Source organism: Macaca mulatta, chromosome 2 (assembly GCF_049350105.2).
Source record: "Macaca mulatta isolate MMU2019108-1 chromosome 2, T2T-MMU8v2.0, whole genome shotgun sequence".
Lineage (NCBI taxonomy): Eukaryota > Metazoa > Chordata > Mammalia > Primates > Cercopithecidae > Macaca > Macaca mulatta.
The window spans coordinates 31,210,668-31,232,963 of NC_133407.1; the positions used below are offsets into that span (position 1 = coordinate 31,210,668).

At 38.1% G+C, this 22,296-nt stretch overlaps 1 protein-coding gene across 2 annotated transcripts in view; it reads left to right on the top strand.

The window, feature by feature from the left end:
* The window catches only part of TBC1D5 (TBC1 domain family member 5), a 564,710-nt gene that overhangs the window by 420,745 nt on the left and 121,669 nt on the right, over nt 1–22,296 (top strand). For both annotated transcript variants that reach the window (XM_015132185.3, NM_001258153.1), the window contains 1 exon segment: nt 2,945–3,051. In XM_015132185.3, the coding sequence (XP_014987671.1) occupies nt 2,945–3,051 (107 nt within the window).

Genomic DNA, 22,296 nt, shown 5'->3' on the forward strand with positions numbered 1-22,296 from the left:
AAGTTTACTGTGAAGTTCAAAACTAAATTCTTACTGTGTCAGATCCTTGCTAGTTTGTTTTTAAACCAGCTTGCGTAATTCTCTTCTACCTACTTTAAACTTGCTGTAGTTATTCAAAAGGAGATTTAATACTTAGCATATCTATTTGCAAATTAAGGGTATTTCTAAAAGTGTGGATTTTCATTAGCAAATTAGAGATACCGTTATCTGAAAGCAGTGAACTTAACTTATTAGCTGTTATATTCCTAGTGCCAGTGCCTAGCATAGCCTCTGGATATCTGGCATTTAGTAGATGCTCAGGAAATGTTCATTGCATGCAGTGATTGGATGGATGAATAGAAAGATAAAAGAATGTTAGCTTCTTCATTTGTTCCTCAAGTAGAATTTTAATACATTATTTGGCTTCCTTTATATATTTTATAGCTTCTGATAGCTTGAAAAGTTTTAACAACTTATAATAACAGGATTATTGCTCTAGTCTCTATCTATATATTTATATCTAAATCAGTCTGTTCTATAGGAGTTCAAGACCAGTCTGACAACATAGCAAGAGCTTGTCTCTTCAAAAAACTTAAAAACTAGCCAGGCATGGCAGTATGCTTCTGTAGTCCATCCTAGCTTGGAGCAGGAGGATTGCATGAGCCCAGGAGTTTGAGACTGCAGTGAGCTGTGATCATGCCACTGCACTGTAGCCTGGGTGACAGAGCAAGACCCTGTCTCTTAAAAAAACATAGTAAATAAATAAATAAATGATTAATCAATCAATCAAGCTTTTCTGGAGACTGGGTTATGCTGATCTTCTAGTATAGTTAAAACTGCTTCACTAGAATAGTAGTAATACTTTATAGTATGCATCCATGATGTCTCTTGATTTTCGAAACAATGGCCTTTCAAAACAAATGTCTTGTAATAGAGTACAGACTCTGCAGCTAGACTTTTGGGTTTCCAATCTTGCCCTTCTAGGGAATCACTGGTAACTTGTGCAAGTGACTTAACTTCTCCAAGTATCAATATTTGCATCTGTAAAACAAAGATAATAATTGTCCCTCTATAAGAATGTCATAAAAATTAATTGAGATAATGTAGGTAAAGTTCTTAGCATGTGGCCTGGCTACAGAAAGCTTTAATAATTCACTGTTAGCTTAGTCGTGTTAGTAGTAATAGCTGCTTGGTATTATACATCTGCCCTTCTGTGCTGTAATTTTCTCCAGAGTAAGGACTCAGTTTTGTTTATCTCTACGTGCTCCCCTAGCATAGGGCCTGTCGTGAATGAGGTACTCAGCAAATAATTATTGGGTTGAATGAAGCAGTCAAATAAATTTTTTCAATCAAAAAGTTGTTTTCCAAGTGACTAAACTTAAGCTCACAGAGGTTACCTGAACTGGTTTTAAACAGCTGCTATAAATCAGTCTCATAGATTATATCATTTAATCTTAAGGCAACTTGATGAAAGGTTCAAATAAAGCCCCGGATTCAAACCTACATCTCTGTGTCATGAGATCAAAAACTTTTCCACAAAACTTTCCTGCCTCTTTACAAAATATGTAAGAATTCTTTCTTGGTCAATTACTAATGTATAATTACTTTTTGAGTTATAAGGTGAATTGATTAAGTCTTAATTACTTGCTAGATCTCAAAGAAATCTGTACATAAAACCATTATGCTATTCTCAGTATCTTAGCTTTTTGAATTTCTAGAGAAAAAAAGGACAGCAGGTAACTGAAGGTAAATATGAAAAAATGAACAAATAAGAGTCTGAACAGATACAGAAAGGGTAGGATAAGTGAGTGCTTTACAAATGAAAGCAGATGTATGAAATTACAAGCTGTCATAGCAGCAATGGAAATGAAGATGATAAAGTGGTTCCTTACATAGATTATAATTATTCATTTTGCCCAGTCCTGTCTCCTTTCCCCATAGTGCTCATAGGAGGGGGAGCAGTAGAAAGTTATAGCAAGAAATAGTATTCCAACAGCAGAAGAAAAAATAATCTAAAAATCAAAGATATTTCTAATTATAACTTCTAGTTGTTCATGTTGTTTCTATTGAATCACAGTTGTTTTCTTATGGAACATTTTTCAAGTAACTGATTAATGAAAGGCTTCAGTTGCAACCACAGAAGTTAAAACTGTAAAGTTTCTTCACAGTCAGTGCTGTGGAGGCAGTCAGTGTGGTTCACAAAGCAAGCATTGTTGGTGGGCCTGACTGTGACAGCAGTGGCAGATGAGATTGCCAAGAAGTAAAGTAGTTTACATACACCTGCCTGAAAAGATGTGTTTCATAGTTACACCCATAATTAGGTTGATTTGAAAAAAAATTAAATGACAGGCTACAGAACACATTTAGACTTAACCTATGACAATTTTGACACTTTTCCTCCAAGAAATGCTGCTTAGATATTCTCTCCCTAAATCTCTTGTTACCTTTAGAAAAACAAATAATTAGTAGAAATTCTACTTTCTTTAGTTTTGAATTATATAATATTTACCCATACAAAAGAAAAAATGTAACAAGTTATAATACATAATAATCAAGGTAAATATTGTTTCATGGAAATCTCAAACTGGTTCTTTTCCATTCATACGACTTTTATTACTAATTTCTAAGTAGAAAAAGAGGAGACATTTAAACACAGCCATGTAAATGGCAATAAATATGCATGGTTCTGAGAATTTATGTTGCAGATGTACACATATCTGTATATGAAGTTCTTCTTTCCAACACCCCCTGAGGATAAGTGCTAATACATTAGATTGCAGTTAACAATACAATGTGTTCCTTCAAAGGCAATTTGGTAAAGATCCCTTCTTTCTACTTCCTTTTATCAAATCAGTTGAGTTATTGGTTTGCTTTCATTGACTCTGAGTTGTTAATTTTTATATTCTCAGCAATGCAGAGTATCTTAAATAGTATTGCATCTGAATTATTTTTTCCTCTTATTTAGTGATCTCTAGTAACTACCAGACCTGTCTCGGCCTTCTGATGCATTACCCATTCATCGGGGATGTACACTCACTGATTCTTAAGGCTCTGTTCCTTAGAGACCCAAAGGTAAGCTTCCCCAGTAGGATATACATAATTTTAAGTTGGGTAAAAAATAGACTTCTCTGTGTAGAGTCTAAGAATTCCGAATGTGGAGTTTGCCTAATAGTTGATGAATTGCCTAATGGTAGCATTTGCCTAAAGTTGTAGGCCAAAACTCACATACCTCAGTAGCCAGCAACTCAGCAGGCAAATTAAGTGGACCTTGCCATAAGAAACTGGAACACATGTCTCTTTTCCCACAGAAGGTTGTTCTATGCTTTTCCCTTCCTCACAAGTCAAGGAAATAGTTGAGGAACTACCACTCCTTATAGCCAAACTATATTGTCATTGGTACCCCACACAGGGGTTTATTTATCCAAGTAGAACCTTGGGGGCCATATGAAGATCAAGAAAGTAGCTTTATATAAAGGACCAGTTCCATAAGAGTAGATACAATGAAACACTAAATTATTTTATATTATGATATGTATTAATATTTCTTATTTGAGGGGTTAAGAGTAATAAAATAAAGATTTAAACAGACTTTAACACTGAATTCTCTATTTGAGCGTAAAGCAATTCACCAAAATTTTCTTTACACTTCAGAGAAAAAGTGTGCTCTTTTACAACTAATGTTATATTTCTTGAAAATAAGAACATTTAATGATCTAAAAAAAATCTGTGAATCCTTGCTACTTTTGAGCCAAACAAAAATATTGGAAGAAGTATAAGAGAGAAAGCTTCAAACACGAATATCAGAATGCCAGGCATTGGATGGTAATCCCAGCCTTTGGCTCTTTGGCAACCCTCCCAACAGTCATGTTGGCAGTTGTCTAACTGTCTCTGAGTCAGTCAGTCTGTCTGTGGGTTCCATTGCCAAAGCTCTGTCTGATCAACTGGGGCCTCCAAGTTTAATGTAAATTTAGAATCTAAAGGATTTCTGTCCTTTCCTTGGTTGTTGACTTCAACCTTTTAGTGTATCCTTTATTCTTTGATTGATTTAAAATTATGCCTATATCTGTTCTGTAAATTTATGAACTTTCATATCATTTTTCTTACACAAAGCAGTTTCATTAAGCATCAGAAATATAATCCATTATTTCTCTGATGCATAAGGAAGCATACTTTTTTCTGGTAAGGCTTATGAATCTGACTATGAAAATTGAAAGTTCCATATTTATATTTTATGTACATATGTATTTGTAAGTTGTGTGACTATATACTCCCTACCCCCCAAAAAAAACCCCACAAGATGACAAAATATCTGTAAAATAAGATTAAAGAATGAGGTTACCGGTCAATGAGATATGAGTTTTGATCTACAAACTTATGGAAAATTCTATCAGCTTAGCATTAGGAATTTTTAGAATCATACAGAGTGGAAAACATTGCTAAAATAGCAATTTGAATTTTCTACTTGCATGATTTGTTTGTTTTAATTGAAGGAAGAAATGAATATGTTTTCAAAACCTATCGATCTTGGTAATTTTTCCCTAGCTAAATGTGGTTGATATTTCTGTGAATCACTCACTCATCCAGCTTCAGAATTGTTTATTCTAAGTTCATCAGTGTTTGTTAGTGGAACCTAAATGCCCTTTCATATTAGTATGATTTTAATGGAGTACTTTCTATCTCAATAAAGTTGTGTACATATAATGAAGCAAATTCTACAAGCATTAAAATATAGATTCTTTAAGGTTTAAGAGAAAAAAATAATAGGGTATCTAAAAAAGGGAATTCCCCACCTTCACATTCAGAGTCTTATCAAGTAAAAACATGATCAGTACAATGACCTTAAACTGATATTCCTGAGACATAAAAAATTGGGCATGATGAGGGAGTCACGTTTAAAAGGCTCAGTAGAATAAGTTCACGGAATGACGATATCTATGGGAAAAGTAAAGAAAGCTGTGTAGTCTTTAAAAAGGGGCTTTCAGATGGCTAACCCAGCAAAGTGGTAGATATAGTTAAGTGTATACATGGCTGACCCATTAACATCATTTTACAGATTTTAAGTAGTAACTAAAGTCACTTGACACACATGTTAATATGGGTCTGTGGCAGTGTAGTGTTCTGCAAGGAACCTGAGTTAGGAATTGGGACCTTGGGTCAAACCTTGGCTCTGCTACCAACATCTTCATTATTTTGGAAAAATCATGCTTGCTCAGCCTTGGGCTTCTCTTTTGTAATATTTGGAGGTTGAATTAAATTGTCTCTGATGACCTGCTTAAGCAGAACATCCTTTGTCTTTGAAGAATTGACTTTTTCTTTTCTTTTTTTTTTTTTTGGAGACGGAGTCTCGCTCTGTCGCCCAGGCTGGAGTGCAGTGGCACGATCTTGGCTCACTGCAAGCTCTGCCTCCCAGGTTCAAGCGATTCTCCTTCCTCAACCTTCTGAGTAGCTGGGACTATAGGTGCCCACCATCACATTCAGCTAATTTTTGTATTTTTAGTAGAGATGGGGTTTCACTGTGTTGGCCAGGATGGTCAAGAACTGACTTTGAATTGATGCAGGATCTCTCTCAGTCAGTCTGCCAGCTGGGAACCTCCACAGCCAGCGACGTTCCCACCCAGAGCCTCACTGAGCCCTGGGCCTGCCGCAGGAGGCACCCCATCCACTCGGCCCACTGGACCATGCCTGGTTTGCACGCCAGCCCAGATCCTGTGGCTGCTGTGAGTGTGTGCTCAGCTGCCAATGGGAGGCGGTACGTGAGCAAGTGAGTGCAGGGTCCAGCCAGCTGTTCTGAGTGCCAGCACAGACTTGGGCTCCATGCGGGGCTTGCAGCTGGACCAGGTGTGTTACAAACCACTCCGGCGGTAGACTGGCATCATGAACACAGTGGTGTCCAGGCAGCAGTGCCCACAACCCTGAAGCCCCAGAGGGGATGTTACAGCATGCTGATTAGCTCTTTTAGTCCTACTCTCTGCAGCCCAGTGGACAGCAGCGTGTTAACAGCTCTGTCAGCCCCTTGCCTCACTCTGGCTCATGGCTCCAGGGCTGGTTCAGCCTTGCTGCTGCTTCCCATCACATGGAGTCACTACCCTCTGCTAGCAGAGGGCAGAGGACCACAGTTGTTACAGCCTTTGGTGTACCCATGTTCAGTGGATCCTGAGTTCTGGTCCTGCATCCAAGAGCAAGATCATGCTGACAATTGAAGGGTGAGAAGGGTGGAGAAAATATTTATTGATGGTGAAACAGCTTTCAGTGGAGAGGGGATGCAAGGGTGGTCCTCTACCCAACGTTGGGTGGTTTCTCTCCATGTGGCTAGGTCCAGGGCTTTTATGGGCTCAGAATAGGAAGTGTGTGCTGATTGGTTTGTGAGTATGCAAAAAAAGGCTCAAACAAAGGCACCACTTAGAGGTGGGCACAACAGTGTAAAATACCAATTAGGAAAGGGTAGGTGTATGTAAAATATGTGAAGGCTTGGGTTCAATCAGAGAAAAGCACGCAAAACAGGAAGACAGGTTTTCAAACCAGTCCATGGATTTACCCCGGGACTTGTAGCTAGCCTTTAAACTGTCTTTGACTTGAAGGTCAGGTTTCACCGGGAACCCATCCCTGTCTACTTAGGATTCATCTGCTTCCTGCCGCCATTACAATGAACTAACAAGGTCCAACCCAGTGCTGCAAAAGTAAAGTGAGAAAAACAGTAAATTTATCTATATTATAGAAATCCACAAGTGGACAGAGTTTTCAGTGTTGTTAATTGTCAATTATAAAATCATAAAAGAGGCCATTTATGCTAAGGGAGGAAAAAAGAGGGAAAGATGGTACTAGTACCCCTGCCTATAGCCTCTGAAAATTCACACATCATAGTGCTTTAAATGTTTTCTATTAATAGCAACAGTGAAACACTCACAATACTGTAATCATTCCTGAGTCACATAGATCAGAGTAAGTATTTAAACACACAATTCTCAATGAAATTAACTAGTAGAAAGATGAGATTTGAGACATGAAAGCATATTTTCCCATTTCCTAGTTTCATATCACTATAGTGTTGAATGCTGCTAACAGTTCAGTAAAATAAAAATAAACAAGGAACTCTGAGCCTTAGTAGGTTCATTGTCAACCTTCAGAAAAGCACTTTGTCCTACCGTCATCCCTAAATTGCTTAGTTGAGAATACATTCTGCAAGTATAGCTTGAGACATAAAGTTCTAATTGTTTTATGTCAGAGATAGCCTTTACCGTGGAAAGATTTCTTATTTGAATAGACTGAAAAAAGTAGGCCTAAAAACTATAATAATAGGATCATACTCCTTCATAGTTTTCCAAGCACTCTGACATTAATCAACAACCCTATGAAGTAGGCAGAGCAGGTTATCTTTCCTCACTTTTTTCAGTAGGGAGAGGTTAAGTTTATGTGACTTTCCCAAGGTCAAAAAGCTTATAAGCTCCCAAGCCAGCTAGAGTGGCATCATGACTGTTCTGTCTATTCATTCCCTCCTCGGATTCCTGGCATCTGTTCTACATTCCCCATGAAACAATTTTCAGGTTCAGATAGGACATGTCCTCCCTTTTGAGTACCCACGGCACTGCGTATTTTATCTATATGCATGTGTGTTTTGTCAGTTACTACGCCTTAGGACTGGATCCTGCTCATTTTTTAGCACTCAGCTTTGTGTCCTGCATACCTTGGTATAAAGGAAATAGTGATAGAATTGATTTCTGATTCAAATGCCATGCCTCATTCCAGTTCACCACACTGACTCTAATCTAGTTGGACGTCATCTAGCATATTTCTGGAACATTCCACAAAAGCCATAGCCAATGGTATATTTTTCAGCTGCCATTTTTATCAAGATAGTGAATTAATTATACAACTTGAACGTAAAGAGCATCTAGTTCCTTAATTTGCTATAAATCAGAATTATTTAAAATCCTGTTACTACCATCATATATTACGGAATACAGAAGACATAGCAAAGAATCTAGTTAATTTAATTCCCTTAGGCTGTCAGAGTTTTAGAACTGCAAAGAACCTAGACAGTCTTATCCAACTTCTCCTTTCATAGATGAAAAAGTGAGAATAAAGATGAAGCTTAGAGACTTATTCAAGGTCACACAGCTTTTTAGTGGCAGACCAGCAACGACCCATCTTCAGACCACCTTTCCATGCAGGAACTGTGACTTTATTAGTTTTAAAAATATTGGACTTCTACTTACATATTTCTCATACAAATTCCTCATCTGTAATAAATGAAACTGCCATATATGTAAGTGGCCCAGGAACTAGTTGAAGTTTTTAAAAATGTATGCCTTATGAAGACTGGTTATCAAATATCTGTTTTTAGCATCCTATACTCTGCACATGGTAAATACAACTTCTATACCTCGCTCTTCAGACCACGGCCCTAATTCTCATTTTCTTGTCTTTATCATATTAGAACTGCTAAGCAGATTTCCAAAAACAATCCGCAAAATGAAGTTAGAGGGATAGAAGGAGGACAATCTGAAAAATATGAAGTGATTAAAAAACATTGTTGTAGCTAGTTGTTCACATGCAAAAAAAATTTTAAAACCCAATTAGAAATAAAAGTCATAGAAAATGTGAACATATTGTGTTCCTTAAATAACCAGATGTTCTTTCCTTCCTGAAGGCAGTAAGGGCTAGGAAAAAAGGTTTAAAACTATTGTTTTAAGTTAACTGTGAATTTTGCAAAGCTGTTTTTACCCTTTAGCAAATAAAATTCTAATACAGAAACATAAGCAAAGTAATTTTCATTTTTTGGTGTTCTCTTATTTGTGTTGTGTGTTGAAGTGTTAACCTTATCATAAAGACTTATTACAAATGAAATACAGTACATGGTTACCATTTTAGATTATGCAGTAAGAATTTGACAGCTACCGTTTGTTTTGAAGACTAGAATATTCGGGAAAAAATATTTCGAGTAACTTTGCAAGCAGTCCTTTTAGCATTAACTGTTACTGTTTATAGAAGAAAATTTCTAGAAATAAAACAATTTAATTTCATAGTCATTCTTGTACACAGAAACACACTATAAAAATATAATGTACAATGTACAATGCTTGGCCAGTTCTGATTTGGTTCTTGTTTGGGATTATATTAAATTTTGTCTTTTTAAATTATAAAAAGTCTGAATTTCAAATTTCAAATTGTATATAGGTACTTAAATTTTTACTCATTTAATTCCAAGAAATCTCACTATATGTACAACATTTTTGTCAATATCAAATAAATAACATTGGTAAAATGTCATATCAAAATTGAAAAGCAGTGGATGGATCTAAGCCTGCTGCCAGTCAGGTGGCAATTTTAGAAAATGTTCCTTAATGCCATTGTAATCTTTTTCTTTCTGAGCAATAAGGAATCTAAAAACCAAGTATAGTGACTCTTTGAGGATGATGCACTATATCCATTTATTTACTTTTCATAATGCTTCTAGCAGAGGGTCTATTCAGATTTTCTGGTATGTTACTAATCCAATTTTTTGTGATAATTTTATGTTACAGCAAGATTGTTTGCATTACTCCTATTTTCATTCTTTTTTTTTTTTTTTCTGTCTTCCAAAACTGGAGCATTTCTTAGAAAACTGCCATTCTTTGAATTATTTGTTTTTGTGTTTATTCTGTTTGTGACATAACAAAAGCTGTTTTTTTCTTTGTTTCTGAGATGTGTGACTATTATTTCCTTTTTCTTTTCTATCACTAAATCACAACCAGTTGGATGTTTATTACAGTTGATATTAGGTATTTAGTGACTAATTAGGTGTATTTTCACATCTGGTCAGAAATAAAGACTTTTTGACATAAATTAGCATTTTTAAAATAGTTAAGTTTTACTTCTGAGTAAATGCTGGCTCTAAAACAAAGATTTGTAAGGAATAATATGAAAATCTTTATTAAACCAGTATTTGAAATTTATTATTTATTGCTTTCAGACATTTCATAATATAGAATCATGTGTTTCTCAAAATACCTTAAGGTTTTCCTAGGGGCCTTAAATAATTTTCAGTTAGTTTTATAGTATTTTGAATTCATTAATTTAACCAGTCCTTGTTGTATATCTTCTGTGCACCAGGCTGGTTAAATCATGGTGATATAATGGTAAATAAAAAATATATATATGGCTCTTACCGTAATATACAAATAAGCAAGAAAGTACTTACAGATTATGACGTGTTATAAAGGGTGCAAATAAGGTAATAATATGGCCAGGCGTGGTGGCTCACGCCTGTAATCCCAGCATTTTGGGAGGCAGAGGCAGGCAGATCACTTGACATCAGGAGTTTGAGACCAGCCTGGCCAACATGGCGAAACCCCGTCTCTATTAAAAATACAAAAATTAGCCAGGCGTGGTGGCAGGGGCCTGTAATCTCAGCTACTTGGGAGGCTGAGGCATGAGAATCACCTGAACTTGGGAGGTGGAGGTTGCAGTGAGCCAAGATTGCGCCACTGCACTCCAGCCTGGGTGACAGACCAAGACTCTGTCTAAATTTAAAAAATACATACATATATATATATATATATATGTAAAATAAAATAATAAGTGAGGGTAAAATCTGGGCTGAGAGAAGACCTAATTTAGGTAGGTTGGTCAAAAAGCCCTTCTGAGGAGGTGCCATTTCAGGTGGCAGCTAATGGAGGAAAAGGAACCAACCAGGCAAAGAATAGAGAGGAGAACCTCCAGGAAAGGGAATAGCAAATGCAAAAGCTCCAAAGTGGAAAAGAGCTTAGGCTGTTGGTGAAACTGAAAGACCAACTCCTGGCACTGGAGCCAGGATCAGGGGAACCTGCCTGAGAGTGGTTGATGAGCTAGGAAGGGCTTCCTATTAGTTTGTTCTTCCTGTGCAGTCTTACCTGATGGATAAAAAGTAAACTCATTTTTAAGATCACAGTTTGAAATTTCAGAAAGATTATGGGATTCTTGGTGATTCTTGCCAATGATTAAGACATTCTCTTATTATAAACTACTTTTACTCTTGGCCAGAAGTTCAAAGTAGTCTTAAATGTATTTCTCCCTTGGTAAGCACACTCACTGATTCACACCTCTAGGCTGTCACATGGTCAGGCCAGTAAGTTATTGTTTGATTTAAGAAGACTGCGGCCACGACTCTGAATTCTTTCACTTTCATCTTTTAAGAAATAATCTTAGCTGCCTTCTGTATACCAGCAGTCTTGGTCAGTTTTGCTTTCATTTATGTCAACATCATGCTCCTCTGTGTAGTTGAACCCGAGGGAAGCAGACCATTCAATTTTCTCATCTACCAAACTGAGAGCTCCACTGCATCAGGTACTAGATCTCCAAGAACACCAACCCAGTGTCTGCTGTATGAGAGAAGTTCATCCTGCTGTGTTTATTGGACAAGTCACTTCATTTCTTGAATGAGGAAACTGGACCGCATAATCTAAATGGACCCTTTGGAGTCTATTTTAGCAAGATTCAGTTCAGTTTAACAGACACCACTGCAGAAAGAATAATCAATTCAGACTTAAATGGTCAGAAAGTTTCTTAGAGGAAAGAGGCATTCCAACAGGGCTTTGAAGAATTTGCAGCGAGATATTATTGCCAGCTTGAGAAAACAGAGGAAGTAGAGTTCCTAGAAGTTGCTGAAGTAAGCAACCAGGCAGGGCCTGACCGTTCTTTATCCAGAGTCTCTCGGTGACCCCCTCAGAGACCCAAAGAATGACTATATCACCCTCAATACCTTGTATATTTGCAAACACTAATTATTAGAAGTCCATGAAATGTGTAAGGAGTCTTTAATAAAATTTTATTTGACATTAATTTATATAATAATGTTTCATGCTGTTATTCAACATAAATATTTTCTTTGTGTGAAAAGGATCTCATCCAGTGATTTTTATTTAGATTTATTGTGTGTAATAGTTGTTCATGGCAACAATGTTTGCTGAAAATAAGCATGTGTTTATTTAGATCTTTAAAGTCAGTGTGGAGAAGTTTAGAGGTTTTTATTTGGGGCAGCTTGAGAGAGCAATGAAACTTTGTGGAAATGATTGCTCGGCATGTTTTAGAAGGACAAGATTCATTTAGTGAAATACAACTTAATTCGTTAGAATGGTGATTTATTTTACATCACCTTTATTTATTACCTTAAATAACTAAAGAAGAGACTAAAATCCATGGGTTAACTTGTTCTCATTAAGCAAAGTTTTCCCAGTAAGCAAAGAAAAATCTACAAACCAATCTCCTTTTTATTTGATGTCTTACAAGTAAGGAAAATCTAGGTTATTGGAGAGAGATATTTATTTTAAATAGACTGCTTAACACTTTAAAGCTATCGGTCCTAGGCATGTGTGTTCAGAAAGTCTCTATGAAGCCCCAAATAGAAAAGTATTAAAATGCATTATAGCGAAATGATTGTGATATATCCCTGAGGTCAAGGAATCAAGTGGCTGCCCTCCTTTACAGCTGACTTGCTATTTTACCCCCAGGGAAATCATTTAACCTTTTGCTGCCTTAAATTCAGGTTCATTAATTGTTTTTTAAAGGGTGATGGGTGGCTGATAAGGCCTTAATTAGCCTATAATCTCTAAAAGTCATTTCCAGCTCTAAGTGCTGTGACTACCTAGCTAATCACTTATTTTTCTTATTATATATGAAATAGTTTGTTCAGAAAGGGACTTAGTGTTTCTGTGTCATCTTAATGTTATGATTTAAAGAAATTGAAAATTACAAATCATAAATTATGAAAAAAGATTATAAACTTAAAACTGACAGAACAGAAAAAAACCATCACTTTTTTTAATGTAGTAATTATGGTCACATAAATATTTTCTTTGCCTCTTAAGTATATTAACTCAGTAAATATAATATTGCTAATTTAAAATGTTAAGTATATTGATTTTAGGAAGAAATGTCAATACATTCAAGTAGTAAACTGTATAACTATAATAGTCAGTTACTTTATTTAAATACATGCTTTGACATTATATCTGTCCCCTCTCTCCAGAAAAACAAAACATTTTATCATGGAGAATTTTAAAGTATATTTCATCCAGTTCAAGCATGCATATGATTACCATATTGGGAACATGATTACCATATTGGGAAATGTAAGTTAGCTTTCCACACTGCAAGATTTTCTCTATACCTCAGTAGTGACTGGACCATTCATATGAACCTGGAGTGACCACTGCGTATGTGTGGGTGGGCCTCCAAGCTCCTCCAGACAGAGGCCACTATGGCACTATGAAGGAAGTTTGTCTCTAACATTTGATGCATGAATGTGGTCCTCATATGCTGATAGTGACATATTTTTCCAAGTGTCTTAATATGATTTGGAAAAGATCTTTATTTACTTAGAGTTGTTTTTTATGGTTTTGAAGAGGAACTTTGTAGTTTCATTCCCCTACACCATGTCTTTCTCTAAAATACTCTTTTTATTCATTTAGCCAAAACATACTAAGCTCCTACTATGTACCAGTAGCATCCTGGAACCGTCTTTCAGAAGTCTTGGTTGAAACACGTAAAGATGTATGAATAGGATTTGTGGCAAGTGAGAATGAAGCAGGAAATTTTCCCTGACCCGTTCACAGTGGGAACTGGAGTGCCCTCTCTGGAGCTAGCTGGCTGCTTTGGCACCAACAGGGACAAACTCCACTCACTTGAACCCATTGCACTCAACTCTTTGCGGGAGGGAGCATGCAGATGAGCGGATGCAGGAGCCGGGGTGAGTGCTTTTGGGCACCTGAAGGAGCACAACTCCATGCAGGCCCCACCCACTGCAGCATCTAGCAGGGAGTACCCATCCCCACCCCCCACCCTGAAGCCCCAGAAGGAGTGTTACAGTCAGCGCTCTTTTAGCTTTGCTGTATGCAGACAGCTTAAGTGTTAACAGCTCAGTGGAGGGTCAGTGTGACAGTCTTTCACATCCACACCTGTGGTATCTGAGCTGTTTTTGGTGAGCTCTTGTTTGGCATCCGGAAGAATCAGGTCACATGGCTGAATTGAAGGGTGATGAATGCAGAGGATTTTATTGCTGATGAAAGTGGCTCTCAGTGGGAAGGGGAGCTGAGAAGGGGATGGAGCAGGAAGGTGATCTTCCCCTGGAGTCCGGCAGTCCAAACTCTGAAGTCAAGCTCCTGTTTGACGTCAAACCATAGTCTCCAATGTCTAGCCCCTTCTCCTCTTCTCTTCTTCTCCCCTCTCTGCTGGCAGAGCCTGGGGTTTTTATGGGTACAGGGTTTTTTATTGGCACAGGTTGGAGGGTGGGGCAGGCCATGGGTGGTTTTGGAAAAGGCAACTTTCCAGCAGGAAAACAGGGATGTAAAGTTCTCACTTTGGGCCACAGTTCCAGGTTCAAGGATGGGTCCCTCACCAGGGACCTGCCCTCTTCTGCCCAGAATTTCCCGGCCTCCAGTCCCTATCAAAAGGAATAACCACTTGGCTGATTGCTCATCCTCCTTTAAGTCTTCAGATCCAGGCTTCTCAGTGAAGTTTACCCTAATCACTCTGCAGACCACCCTGCCCCCATCTCTATAGTAGGTAGTTTACTGATGTGTTGTATTGTTTTCTATTGTCTGTCTTTCCCTGACATTATATCAACTCCATGAAGACAATGTTTTTTGTCTGTTTGATTGCCTGATATTTCCAGGGTACCTACAATAATGAATAAATGGATGGGATGAATAGTGACTAATTACCTCCAACTAAGCCCTCAAATTTCTCTTCCGGAGAAGTCGATGTTCATTGCAATTCAGTTCAGCAAGTGTTTATTGCCTCCATTGTCCTAGGTACTGGTGATATAATGAATTAGGGAGACATAGCTGTTCCTCACAAAGCTTTCCATGTAATGCCGTGGTATGCAAAAGAAGCACGTTAGGAAGCTTGTTAAAAACACATATTCCCAGATATTCTAATGTAAATAGATCTGTGATAGGACCCAGAACTCTGTATTTGCTCTATTCCAAAACTGGTGGCCGTGGAGAACACTTAAAGAAACAGATACTAGACTGAGAACAAGGTTACTACACAGATTGAAAGCCAAACACCTAAAAAAAACCAGAAGCCTAGACTCTAAACCAGTAAGTGTACGTGCACAGTGACTATACAAAGATAATCCAAAGGAGTGCAAGAAAAAAATAATGAAACTTCTGTTTATGTTCTTTTTTTTTGCAAAAGGAGTAACGCTTATTAAGTTTTACTATTTAGTGTACAGAAACAGTGGTTCCTTCACATGCCACGTTTGTCAGCCAATCATGAGAGATCACCTCTGAGGTCTCTTAAGGGAAAGGGGACTTCAGCATACAAAGGGATTGAAAGTGCCCCGTTACTTCTCCACTTGATTTTATGCCTGTCTTATTGCTGTCCCCATGTCCCCAGTTAAGTGGGTTACATTATCTTAAATGATGGGCATATTTACAATACCTGAGACATGTCAGGAGCCATGAACAACTATTGTGGATTCACTAGATATCTCCAGCTAATACACTTAAGAGAATTGCTAAATAGAATTTCTTTTTTTAAAAAAAAGTGTACTTCAAGTTTGTTTACCTTTGTGGTGGTGACAAATAATTGTCAGTACTATGGTACCATGCAAAATATTTTAAAAACATAAACAATTTATCTCTTCAAGGTAATGGTAACATTTTAATAATGCAAGTAAGAGCTTTTTCAAAGAAATTCATGATGTGGATAATTTGGAAATGTTTTATCTATTTGTGATGTTCTTAACAAAGATATAATTTAAGTGTGTCACTTATTAAAAATTCTCAAAGAACACCTAAAAGTTACAGAATCATAATTTCTCACATGGTTAATAATCTTCCAGATTAAGAGATAAGTCAAGTTAGAAATTGTTTTAAATACAGAAACACAACACCTTTCACTTAGGTTTTTAGACGAGTTTATTAACATTAAGGAATATAGAAATTTTATTAGCCAGATTTTAACAAAAACCTTGGCATAATGGTGGGTTACAAAATGAATACCATACTTTACCAAGGGCAGCCAACGATCTCTTCTTTTCATTCATATCTATGTCTCTTTATGAGGTAGCTTTTTCCAGAGTATCAGTTTCAAAAACTCACCTTCACAAAGCATGCAACAAAAGTTTTCAAAAAGTACAGAAGCATATTGAATCACGTCACTACTGTTAAAAAACATACACTGTAGGCCGGGCGCGGTGGCTCACCAGCACTTTGGCAGGCCGAGGTGGGCAGATCACACGGTCAGGAGATCGAGACCATCCTGGCGAACACGGTGAACCCCGCCTCTACTGAAAAAATATACAAAAAATTAGCTGGGTGTGGTGGCGGGTGCCTGTAGTCCCAGCTACTCGGGAGGCTGAGGCAGAAGAATGGTGTGACCCCGGGGGGAGGAGCTTGCTGTGAGCTGAGATCGAGCCACTGCACTCCAGCCTGGGTGACAGAGCAAGACTCTATCTCCAAAAAAAAGAAAAGAAAAAAAAAAAAAAACCACTGTAAGTAAACTTATGAAAATTAATTTAAATCTAGCTTAATTCATTTCTATCTCATTTAAATACTCTTATACATATGTTTTCTAATATACAAAATAGGTTAGTACAAGTAGTGCATGCATATGATTTATAAATAAATAAATATAATATACACATATCAAGGTGCCAGTCCCCTCAGTTTTTTAGAGCAAAGGAATAATCAAAGAGGTTGAAGGACCCGTGCTGTATACCAGTGGCCACTGAAAACTGATATGGGTGATTCTGATGCTTAGCTAGGATGAGAATCTTGAGGCTGGCTCCCAGCACACACATGGTTCTGTAGTCCCACAGACACACCCATTAGCAGGGGCAAGTTGAGAAGACACAGGGTCTAATTTATGCTTATGATGAGGGAGTTCTCCCAAATTCCTCTGGTAAACTTGATACTTTTTTTATCTCCTAAGGTCTTGAGTTTCACTGAGAAATATGTCTATCGCATCCTAGTTCTCAAACTGTGTTCTGGTAACATGGGCGCGTACACTTTTTCTAGATCTGATGTTTAAAAATAAGTCATTTTAAACATTCAGTTATAGGACTATTCTGTATTTTGTAATTTCATTACAGCTTGTTAAAACTCTAGAGATCATGTAATAATACTCTCATTTCCTCCTGAAGCCTGATGAGGGTGCAGTGAAATACCCAGAGTCATCCAGAATTCAATCGCAGAGCCAAGACCTAGCCCCCTGGCTCCTGTTCCCACCTTGGAGCTATCTGTCTTCTTCCTTCTTCTTGCCCTTGCCCTTCTTGCAGATTCCTAATGCAAAATGTTCTTATTACTCCCACACTCGCTATTTCTTCCAGTTCTGAATGACCACATTCCTACTAACAAGAAAGTTAATAGGAGCTCTTTGGTCTTCTGTAAGGAACACACAATAATGCATTTCAACTCTATTACCCTTCCAACAGTAGTGTTTACTTCTGACTTCTCATTCTTTCATGGTTGGAATACCGAGTTTGAAAATTGATACACTGTTAATTAGTTTCCCAAGGCTTGCCTACAGGTTTCCAAAGAGTAAAGCCCAATGAGATTGATGGGAGAAATAATAATAATAATAATTACTATTCTATAATGAAGTTGATCTTTGAGGTTTTTTTCTTGAACCATGTGCCACCCATGTGAAAGACAGTAAGAAAAAAGTAATAACAGAAAATGAGAGGAAACCTGTCAAAAGAGCCAGTTCAAAGGATTAGAGTGACAGTGTGAACTGGAGGGGAGGTGAGAAGAAAACAGCATGAGATTTTCATGTGAGAATATGAATATGTGAGACTCACATATTCTCACCTTGAGCAACTTCTTGAGAATAAAATGTGTGTGTCTACTATAATGATCGTTTTGTTTCATTGTTACAGGGTATTAATGAGGTTGACCAACTGCTATAACAAATGAAACCCAGTGTTTCCTTGGCTTAAGGCAGTAGATGTTTAGTTTTCACGTGAGCAAGAATCCATTGTAGTTTGGACTGGGGTGTCTCAGGCTAACACAGTTCTGCAGGTTTCTGCCAGCTCTGTTAACTTCAACTTTGACCTTCCATTGTTGTCCTATACATTGACATTGCCAGCAGGGTGTAAAAATAGCATGGCGGTTCATGCATGGGAGGTTTTATGATCAGGGATGCAGGTGGCATGTGTCACTTTCATTCACATACCATTGGCTAGAACTCAGTCCTATGACTCCACCTAATCACATGAGCCTTTACAAAACATAGTAGAGCTATGTGCACAGAAAGAAGAAGAAGCAGATTTGGTGAGCAGCCAGTCTCTCTCTCTAAAATGGAAATGTTCTGATTCTTTTACCTCTTGGGCTCATTGAGAGGGCTCTCTCTAAGGGAAAGACTAAAAGTTACAATGGGAAGCTTGTGACCTTCAATCTTACATCCTGAGAAATCTGATTTTGCTAATGCTGTCAGAAAAGCCAAGTCATCTCTCAGACGCAGATCCAAACTGAGCTTGCAAGGCTGATATGTAAAGCCAGCATGTCTCTTTCTCAGTCTGCGGTGGGGCCTAGAGCAGCGACAAGACTGACATCCATCCTCATGTCCCCATGTTGATACCATTCACTTTTGGTGGCAGGCTGTTAGGGTCTAGATGTTTGTGTTTCCCAAAATTCATATGTTGAAATCTTAACTCCCTCAAGATGATGATATTAGGAGGTGGGGCCTTTGTGAGGTAATTAGGTCATGAGGGCTTTGCCCTCATAGTTGAGATTAGTACCTCTGTAAAAGAAACCCCTGAAAGCTAGCTCACCCCTTCCACCACGTAAGGAAACAGTGAGAAGGCACTGTCTATGAACCAAGGAACCAGCCCTTACCAGACACCAGCTCTGCTGGCACCTTCTTCCTGGAATTGTGAGAAATAAATTTATTCTGTTTATAAGCCACTCAGTTTATGGTATTTTGTTATAACATCCAAACAGACTAAGAGAGACCACATCATTATCAGATCACTTACAATGAGGAAAAAAACAAGTTATGTAACTCCATATGACCAACATACTGTAAACCTATGTGGAAAACCCAATCAGAATCATAGATGTCCATGGAGTACCTGGTATCAGGTAGATGCAGATGGGAAGGCATATTTAGTGAAACCGGACTCTGAGACTCTAACATACCTACTTCACAGTAAGGGTAGTTTTACTGGGGTCCTGGAAATTACACAGTCCATTGCCCACTAACTCAGGCCATCTCCCACTGGCTCTGCCCATATGTTGACTCTTCTCTGCCTCCTTGGCAGGCTGCTTTTGATTGACATCTTATTTCATTAGATATATATTAAACATGTAAAGGATATAATCAAGTCTTGCTAACCTGGAAACCACCTAGTTATGGGGGGTTTGTTTGTTTGTTTGTTTGTTTGTTCGTAGAGACAGAGTCTTACTCTGTGGCCCAGGCTGGAGGGCAGTGGCACAATCATAGTTCAGGGCGACCTTGAATTCCTGGGCTCAAGTGGTCCTCCCCATAAACTCCCGAGTAGCTGGGACTACAGCCACCACACCTGGCTAATTTTTTTTACTCTTTTGTAGAGGCGGGTTCTTGCTTTGTTTCTTAGGCAGGTCTCAAACTGACCTCAGTGATCTTTCTGCCTCAGCCTCCCGAAGTGTTGAGATTACAGGCGTAAACCACCATGCCCAGCTACCCAGATTTTTGAGGAAGGCTTTGTATACCTTTTCTCAGAGGCAAATAGGGTTAATTTTGGAATTTGACTCATTCACAATTCTTAGATGCACCTCAGATTTACTTCTCATTATTATTAAAATTGGTTTCTGAAGACGCAAATTGGAAATAATTGCTCCCCCCCCCCCCCCCCCCCCCCCGCTCACCTTGTTAGGGATACTGACACTTTAACATCTTTTTACTGCATGGTTGCTTCAGTAAATTAAGAGTTCAGTTTTCAGGTTATCTCTGCACACTACTAGTTTTCACCTTTTTGACAGCCCCTTCAAGTTTATCTTCAGTAGTGTTTACTGAAAGTGTGTTGCAGATACATGAATTGATAATGCTGAAAGCCCTGTTTCACTAAATCATCAGCCCAAAGTCTGTCCATCATCATGTTAAAAGTTGGAGTTGTTAGTGACTTGATTCTTTCTGGACTTTTCTTGAGGTTCTTATTGCAATATAAGTGCCTTATTCATCAATTCTCTTTTTTCTACAACAACAGCAATAAAAATAGAGAGTATTTCAGATTTATTCTACTGAAAGTGGGTATTGTATGGAGCCTGCATGGTTTGAGCTGCCTTCGAGGAACAGCACCAGGTGGGAAAATTTGCAGAAGGCAGAAAAGTGACAGGAATAGTTGCAGTGACTTTCATAAACCCAAGAAAGAGGTAAACCCTCTTCTTGCCAGCCATTATCTGGAGAAATCCAGCCAGATTTTCTTATAAAGGTTCTAATTGAATGTTTCTATTATATATTCCACTTATAAGAGAATTCACTGATGAGAATGTCAGCTATTAATTTGAGATCAACTACTTAATTTGCTTAATTAATAACATCTTATTTGAGCTCTCTTATTTGAACTTTCTTGTATTTGAGTTCCAGAGACTAACCAGCTGTGTAGTTTCAGTATTTGGAATAGCAGTGAACAAAAACTAAAACAATTCAGCATATATTTACGACATATTCATTCAGAAGGAGTTAACCTCTGATTAAACAAGGAGGAGAGATTTCAGTATCATAGAGGATACACAGTTCGATGCCCTAAAGGATTTCATCAGAGGATTTAATATGTATTTACCTATGTATATGTTTTTTAAATTAAAATTAGTGTTATTTTTTTTTACCAACTTCTGATGTGGGAAAACAAACAGTGGAATAAAGGTAATATGAGCATTCTGTTTCCTTCTTTGCCTTTTTGTTTCTTCTTTCTTCCTTCTTTTTTTTAATTAAATACAGTTTAACTTTGAGATTCTTGAAAACAGAAAACAGTAGATAACTTCGAGGAACTTTTAAGAAAGAGTATCAGCAAGGCTTGATGGGTAATTAGCTGTAAACCTGAACAATTTGTTGCATTTCCCAAGTCTCCAACTGTTGATTGAGTTACTGGGAAAATATGCAGATTAGCAATTTCTTTTTTCTTTCTTTCTTTTTTTTTTTTTTTTTTTTTTGAGATGGAGTTTCGCTCTTGTCATCCAGGCTAGAGTGCAGTGACACAATCTCAGCTCACTGCAACCTCCACCTCCCAGGTTCAAGCGATTCTCCTGCCTCAGCCTCCCAAGTAGCTGGGATTACAGGCACCTGCCACAATGACTGGCTAATTTTTTTTTTTTTTTGAGACAGAGTCTACTCTGTTGCCTGGGCTGGAGTGCAGTGGCACAATCTCTGCTCACTGCAAGCTCCGCCTCCCAGGTTCACGCCATTCTTCTGCCTCAGCCTCCTGAGTAGCTGGGACTACAGGCACCCGCCCCCACGCCCGGCTAATTTTTTCTATTTTTAGTAGAGACAGGGTTTCACCGTGTTGGCCAGGATGGTCTGGATCTCCTGATCTCGTGATCCGCCCACCTCGGCCTCCCAAAGTGCTGGAATTACAGGCATGAGCCACCCTGCTCGGCCAATTTTTGTATTTTTAGTAGAGACAGGGTTTCGCCATGTTGGCCAGACTAGTCTCAAACACCTGACCTCAGGTGATCCACCCATCTCGGTCTCCCAAGCAGATTAGCAAGTTTGCAGAGGGTTGCTGTGTATAAGAATAAGGTTGGATAATGAGTCAATTCTGAGGAGGTTATGGGATCCCCAGGTAGAAATATCCTGAAGGTAATTGAGAATGTGTGCCTAGAGCTCTAAGAAGGGATCCGGACCAGAATTACAGACTTAGGACTCTTTGAGTATGAGTATTAATTATAGTTGAGGGAATGTAAGTGGTCCAGGAATGATATTTTGGGGAAATGAGATGTGAGCTAGGAAGAGAATCATAGGAAATGGTATCAAAGAGATGGTAGGGTCAAGAAGAAGGAGTACATGCAGAAGATTCAGAATGTGGGAAAACTGTAAGAAGACAGAATTATAATTGCCTAAGGGTAGATAATTCTAACAACATAGAAAATGGTGAGTGACAAAGGTTTTTGATAAATCAACAGAGATTTAAAATAAATGAGCCTGTTGAAAGTCGTTCACATATTTAGGGTACACATTGAAGGGGAAATTAAAGTGCTCTTTCAGAATGAAACAGCGACATAAAAAAAAATAAAGGTCAAGCAATAAGATTGTAGAGGATTTAGAAAAAGGAAGGGAGAAGTGAAAATAGTGAGGACTCTTGGGGTGAAAATAAATGAGCAACATAGTGCTGTTGATAACAAAGGAATGACTATTTTCAAACACACTTTAGCATTTCCC